An 8,042-nucleotide genomic window follows, 5' to 3' on the forward strand; every position below is an offset into this window, starting at 1 on the left:
GAAAGTTTTATACACTACGGTTATTTTAAGTGTTAGACTACGATTAAAAATGTAATCTATGAAGTAAGATATTAGCATTAAAATATTAAATAGACTATAGACTCACATACACTATAGTTATGTTAGAAATCATAAACATAGTTGATGTATATACTCCGGTTATTATAAGAATAGTACACTATGATGGTGTATATTAGACTAATATTTTGTTTAATTATACTTTTTTTTGGGGATTTTTTTTTTAAAATATTTGTTTCATTTTACTTTCTCTGTATATAATTAAACACTATGGACAAGAAGTCAACCACGATAATAAAATAATTATATTAATTAGTGTAAAAAGCTTATTTGACTAGTGTAAGAAACTCATTTGACTTCATCTAACATTTAAGAAAAAATACTATTATCTGAATAATGTTACAAAATATAATTCAATAAAAGTAATACGAGTGATGAGAAATGAAATTCAATTACACATTGTTATTTAATTTTATATAAATTTATTTAATAAAGAAATAAATGTTAACAAAACAAAATTGAGAATTACATTTGATAATATATATTTGATTTTATGTTAATCATTTTTCTTTTTCTTCTTACATCATACATATCTGAAAAACCTACCATTTTTTTTTCTAGGTATACATATATTAACTCATGACCAACTTTTCTATTTACGGCAAAAGTTTCATCAATACTTTAAATACACCAAAAAACAGAATAAAATCAGTAAGCTTATAAGATGTACGATGTGATAAAAAAAAAACACTCTATAATAGATATACATAAAATAAAAAACATATGTGTATATCATTGCTCATCACCAAAATTGTTATTCTTGTCATTTTCGTTATCATTATTGTCATTATCACCGTCTTCTTGACCTTCGGCCGAATACTTCAAAATGTTAGGGTTTGTATAGGTGGAGACTGTGATCTTAACATTCTCACCAGCAATGACTCTACCACCAACAACGCCACAAAAGACCTTGCCTCCAATGGTGGAGAGGTTGATCCCAAAGGACAAAGAAAGGGGAGGGGTGGCTCCAGGGTGAAGGGTGTACTGATTGCTGTATAAGTAGGAGCCGGTGAGGGAGACCAAGGTGAGTGGTCCATGGAGCATGAGATCAGGTTCACCATTGGTTGAAGATTGGAGAGTCACCTTGTTGATTTTGCCAGTGGCACTAATCACAGTAACACTAACCTGGTCCCTGCTTGCAATGTCAGATATACACTCCATCACATCACTGTTGGGAGCCACGTTAAAAGTGAAGACATTCACAGAGGACTCAGGAGATTCATCCATAGGAGAGGTGGACCTTGACTTCTTTTTTAACCCATTGGTTGGCTTTCTTGCGGGTGGAATCATTGGTAGAGACAAGTTGTGGTCAAAGTGAGTTTGTAAAACAAAACAAAGACACCAAATGTTTGTGAAAAGGTTCAAGGGGGATGGTTGATGCAAGTGAAATGTTTTGAAGTGAAATGGAAGAAAAAACTTGGTTGGGATGGTCAAAGCCTTGTATGAGGGGAATTTATAGTGTGGTGGTAATGAATATTCTTCTCTAAACTGTGTTCAGAGCTAAATCAGGGGCTTGTGAAAGTGGTTTCATGAATAGAAAGAGAGTGGAAAAAGGAGGTTTTGAAGTGAGTCTCTTGATCCAGACAAAAACGGTTTGGTCAGTTTTATAAAGAAAAGTAATATAATTTACGTTGGAATGGTAAAATATTCAGAACATTTATTGAAATTTATAGTAATTAAATCTTAATAAAGAATTATGTTCTAAATATACTTAACATAATTAAGTGAAGAGTGTTGATTATTTTTTTTTAATCTGTAAGTGTTTTATGTTCTGTCTAATTATATCAAAGTAATGTTTGACTCATTAATTACCATTTTGAAGTATTTTTAGGGTAGTGATTTATCTCAAACTCAATTCGAACTGTAATATTATATTACTTTTTAAAGAGAAAATGTATCCACTAATAGACATTTAACTATTTTTGAGAAAAATTGTCGCATGTAAATGTGGTTAATATAGAAACTGATATGCCTCTTAATCGAAATAAAAATCAATAATTATCTAAATAATATTAATTGACAAAATATAATTACATGCTCATTGTTATACAATTTTTTTAATTTATTTAATAAAGAAATAAATGTTAACAAAAACAAAATTGAGAATTATATTTGATAACATATATATATATATATATATAATATTATTGATGATTATATAATTAAATAAATTTATTGATGGTTATATATTTAACAAAATAAAATTATGAAATAAATTTATTAATAACTTATATAATTATTAAATTTCTTAAATTATTACTTACTTGATTACAATTAATTATTAAACGGTGTGACTCATATTGTGCATTTTTAACTGATGTGTCATATTACTTTTTATTATTGTGATATATTTATTAATATTTATTAATTAATTTATAATAAATCTAATATGTACATATATATATATATATATATATATATATATTTACGTGTATTTAAGTATAATAAATTTATTAATGGTTATATAATTATTAAATTTCTTATGTACCATCCCAAAAATATAGCAATAAACCATATAATAGAATATTAACAATTAATAATAACCCAGATCAGTTTTTAATATTAAAAGAACGTACGGTTCTGGCCTAACGGCCTTACATAAACTTTCCAACTTAACTGTACAAGATAAGTGAATTTTTGACCGAACAGTTTACAAAACCAACACCGAACGGTCGTACAAAAGAAGATAAAAGGTGATCGAACGACCACCTTAACAAAAACTACTCTACTGACCGAACGTCCTACAGTTCGGTCTTAACTTCAACTTCTACCAAGTTTTCTTCTTCCAGCGCCTCTTCCAGTAACGCGTCTCCTTCTGCTCACATCCACACGGATGATCATTGCAACGACAAGGACGGACGTACAAACAAGACAACACAAGGAAAAACACAGGGTAAGCTTATATAATTTAATTCATGCCTCAATATATATAAAACAATCCAACACACAAGAGAAAAATTCAAGTTATGTATCATACCAAACCTATCACTAGACTGACCGTCCGGACTGTATGACATCTGTGTAGCTACGACGTTCGTGCACCCGGGTGGTGTAGTAACTGGGATACACTCAACAGCTGCCACCCGAGGTTAGCCCTATTTGTCTAAAGTACCCCTAAGGACTAGGACCTCCTGTCGTTCCCACACATGACCTACCCTCCTCTACATGAGGATGAGTATTCACGGAACATCAGGATGAAACGACAGCTTAGCGTTACCACAGTCATACTTTACCAACTTCAATTCTTCACTCAAGACTTGCTCCTCCCCGGAACGCTCGTTCATATTCCACATCATATTATACATCAAATATACTACTCATCTATTATTATCCATCATTCTAACTTCATCTTTATCACCAATTTTACTAACCATAAAAATCGAACGTTGAGTCCTCACTCAGAATGAGGACGAACACTAGGAACTAGACCAAGAAGTCGCCTATTCCAGATTAGAATAAAACCGAGAGGGTTACTAACAGATTTAAGAATAAACCGAGCCCAACCATATCCTATATGACGAACGTTATTTACATGTGAATCAGTTGAATGAACTGACTCTCGTGAGTTCAAAACCCATATTCAAACATTAAATCAAGTACAGAGACTCTAGGCCGGATCCCATGAAAATAGACACGTCAAAACTTTAAGTAAGCACATTTAGAGTCATTCATATACAGTAATCGAATGCTAGTCAATGACTGAACCCGGTAAAGGAAATTCTAAACGCTATTTTATCAAGGTTGGTTTACTATGAACGAGTAGAAGCGCTCGGTATTAGACCGAGCACCACTCATTACAAGAGCTTTGTGTGAGACCGAGCGCTGCTAAACTTAAAATAAAAGATTACTAAATAAGATATTATCGGGATTGTGTCTAAGAATAACTACTATATACAAATACATATATATATACACAAGATCTATGTTTGTCACTGAAAGCTCAGATGCAACTACGCTTGGTCGAATGCTCAAGCATAACATTACTACAAGAAGGCGTTCGTCGACAACTAGAGTTCTTTCCAAATGAAAGAATTCCATTTCAAACAAACTTAATAGAACCACCGAACGGTCAAGGACCGTTCAATGACGAACGTACACTAACATAGGGAATTACATATTCAGATCTCATTTATATTCAATTCATTTTCTCAACACAAATTTTCCTAACTTTATAAAATTCTAATCATCTTCAGTTTGATTACTTATACAATTCATATCATACCAAGAAATCACATTCCACATCCACTACCACATTAGTATTCATACTTGATACATAGATTCAACCATTCATCAACAAGCATTCATTATCAACGAACGTACAACAACATACAATTAAATTAGATAAGCTTTTTTTACCTGGATACGCGATTGAACGTCCTAAGCGTAGGTTTTTGGTTCGTCCGACTACAATCTTTCTACCCTCAACGATCACTTAACTCTTCCAACTAAATCGAACAACATGAAATCAAAATAATTTAGACTACACCCCTGCGTGCAACCAGAACTTGGTTTGCATGTAACAAAAGACGAATGACCAAGGACAGATACACTTACTCGCTCAAACTTGAAACTTGTTCGGTTTAAGAGGAAGCTTGGGACGCTGGGAATGCTCCTACGGTGCCTGAACGGTGATCAGAGCAGAGAAAAGGTGAGTTACAGTAGAGAGAAGGGAGAGTTTTCTAGAGAGAAGAAGGAGAAATGAGAAGTTCAGAGTTTTGGAAAGAAGGTTGCATGCAGAAGAGAGTGGGACGTAAGTTTTCAGAAAACTCATTTTCTTCCCACGCCAAAACGAGCGTCCGCTCTTCTGCTGACACTTGCATCCCACTATCTGATTTATGATCCTCGTTTCTTGACACCTAGCGTCCGCACAGAGGGTTTTTGGGTGCGTTTTAAATGACTGACAGGAGGGTTTTGGTGCGTTTTTCCGAGGTTTGACATCTTAAATTATTAATTACTTCATTAAAATTAATTATTAAAAGTTGTGACTCATTGTGCATCTTAAAGAATTGACTATTAGTTTTTATTATTATTATATATTTATTCATATTTTTTAATTAATTTATAATAAATTATATATATATATATATATATATATATATATATATATATATATATATATATATATATAATTGTCTGCGGTTTATTATAAAATCGCATATACTTTTTTATTTTTATTTGTAATTACTAAATATTATTGTTCTCCCGCCTTCCTTCCTTCATTCCTTCTTCTAATTCTTATGTATTTAAGTACTGATTTCCTCCCTCCAGCTCCTTTCTTTAAATTTTCCTCCAAACCCCATCCCTGTCCCACAATGTTCCCTTGCTTCGTGTTCGTGGAACGTCTTCCCCTGCTTGGGCTGAGCGTCGAGGTCGATGTGACGAGGCGTCGAGGACTCTGCTAAAGGGCACCCCTCAAACTCCACAATCTTATCTCTTCAATCTTCATGTTCTTTTGGTATGCAGTACCTCAAATCTACACACGATATCGGTTGGGGGAAGGACGATAGCCATCCATTTCTCCATGGTCAGTCACTTAATTTCTGAAACCATTTTTTTTCAAATTGAATGTTCTAGGGTTTTTATATTTTGGGAATTATTGAGCAATGTGGAAAGTCCGTTACATATTTTGTTGTTTTCAACTACAGAGGTGTCATCCGTTTGGTGATTTTCATTAACGATGTTTATAATCGTGGTTTATTGTCATGATTTTTTTGTGATTCCTTATTCATTGTTAAATTTCTGATACAGCTCCTAAGGTTGAGTCGGTTGAGTCTGAATGACTGTCTTATGGATAAATAAAAGGTACTTTGAAACATTATTTCTGTCAAATTTTCTTGTTTTATATGAATTGTTATTGTTAAATGAATCAATCGTTAAATGATCTATTCACGTTTGGGGTTTTGACTATTTTTGGTTGAATGGAAATGGTGTAATGCAAACTTCATCTTTGCCTAGTATTAAGTGTATATTTGAGTAAACCTTTTTAGAGAAGCATGTTAGGTGAAGAAACTAGAATGAACAATGAATTAGCTCATTCATAAATTAAACTTAGCTTGAGCGTAAATTGCTTTTAACTCATCCAGTAGCTGATTTAGTTTATGAGGAAATTTATTTCCCTTTTGTTTCTTATTTTCTTTTCAATTCTAATTCAGTTTTAGTTAGACCTCTCGAGTGATTTATGTTCATGGTTTCTATTGGTTTTATATTGGCTTTTGATGGCCTAATGCAACCATGAATTTGGAACGACAATGAGATCATTGGTGGAGTTTAAAAGTAACATATTCTATGCTTTTGAATGTGAAAAGAAAGACATTTGACATTTAAAGTTAGACAGAGTGTTCCCATCTGTCATATATGAAAAAAAAAAACTAGAACAAATAAATTAGTTGGTCCTCATACTGGGAGGAATGAAGCATCCATCTGCTTTTGTGACCAAGTTAATCTACATATTAGAAAATTGGAGATAGAAATTATGTAGATTAGAAAAAAAACTGCTAATGAAAAAATATTCAACTGCTAAATTGTCTAAGTGGATTTGGAGTAGTTTGGACAAACTTCAATATAAAGACTTTTAAAAGAGAAAAATAAGAATGAAAAAAAGTAATGAGTTTCTTTTTAAGCTAACTTGGGTGATCCCAATTCCTTTAGGGATTTTCCATCCAAAGAAGTATCAACTTAGACTAAGACTAAGAAAGCGAAGTGAATAAAGACTTTCAACAAAAGCTCTTTCCTTATCTAAGTCTTAGATAGATTCTCTTTGCTAAAACACATTTGTATTGTTTTGTAGGTCACAAATAAAGGTTGGAAACCATGCCTATGCATCATAAGAGGCTTGCCAAGCTAAAGAGAGCAAAGGAGGCAAAGAAGGGAAGAATTTAGGCATTTTCCGGATTGGAACCATTACATTCCAGATTGGAAATGAATAGGAAAATGGCTTCCAGAATGAAGACTTAGCCCAGCCACCTACTGCTCACGCCCAGCCAAAATGCACCAGAATTCAGCTTTTGAAAAATGCAGTTTTTAATGTTTTTGGAATGGAACTTGCAGCCCAAGCTGAGTAGCATCTTAGATACTCTTCTTCAGTGATCTTAGAAGCTTGCAAATTCAAACTTAGGCTCTCTCTTCACCTATAAAAGAGAGGTGAATCTCCATGTAAAATCTAACTTGAAAGATATATTGAAGTGTTGTTGAGATTACTTCAAACCTCTATACTTCGAGTTCACCTTCTAGTGCCAATTTCGCACTTCTTCCTCTAGCTTCCTTCCCCTTTGGAAGGCCTTCTGAGCTTGAGAAACCTCACACACTCACCAAAGCTCCACTGAACGATTCATCAAACACGTGGCGTGCACCAGAAACATCCTTCACTCCTCCATTCCACTGTGTCCATTTTGAGTTTGGGAGAGCTCTCACTTGAAGTGTGGAGTCGCTTCCATCATTTGGCATCAAGAGCCAACATGTCCACGCTTGTCTACAAGAGCTAAGTCAAGTTTTCACTTAGTTCTTCAATTTTGTCATGTGCAGTTTGTATGTTCACTGTTTCATCATTTTTTGTATTTTTGATTTGATTCAATTCGTGTTTTTTCTTGTTCTACTTGTGCCTTGAGTGTTCCATAGTATGTTTTCATTATTTTAATCGGTGCAATTCTTTTATTTGAGTTCAATTCAAGCTTTACTTTTCATTCCAGTTATGTCACGGTCTTGTGCAAAAAAAATGTTGTAGTTCTCAATTTGTCATCAAGTATTGAATCTATTCAACATTGAAATTCTTTTCGTTTTAATGAAGTTCAGTGTAGTGATAGCTATCCATGGATCATATAAAGAAATGAGACATTGTCTAGCTTTGATCACATGAGCTAAAGCATTGAAAAAAATGGATACTGTTTCTCAAAAATCTGCATCAAAAGTCAATTTTGGTTTGATCTTGAGAAATCTGTTTCTGTCCAGTTTTATTGTTTCTAAACCTT

The 8,042-nt window shown here is 33.2% G+C and overlaps 1 protein-coding gene across 1 annotated transcript; it reads right to left on the minus strand.

The window, feature by feature from the left end:
- Positions 1-810: 810 nt before the first annotated feature.
- LOC124829691 (AT-hook motif nuclear-localized protein 21-like) lies at positions 811-1,368 on the minus strand. Its single transcript, XM_047303256.1, has one exon. It carries the CDS (start codon positions 1,366-1,368, stop codon positions 811-813), a length of 558 nt encoding a protein of 185 aa, XP_047159212.1.
- Positions 1,369-8,042: the final 6,674 nt, after the last annotated feature.

Source organism: Vigna umbellata, chromosome 3, assembly GCF_029865625.1.
Source record: "Vigna umbellata cultivar VRB3 chromosome 3, Vumbellata_1.0, whole genome shotgun sequence".
NCBI lineage: Eukaryota > Viridiplantae > Streptophyta > Magnoliopsida > Fabales > Fabaceae > Vigna > Vigna umbellata.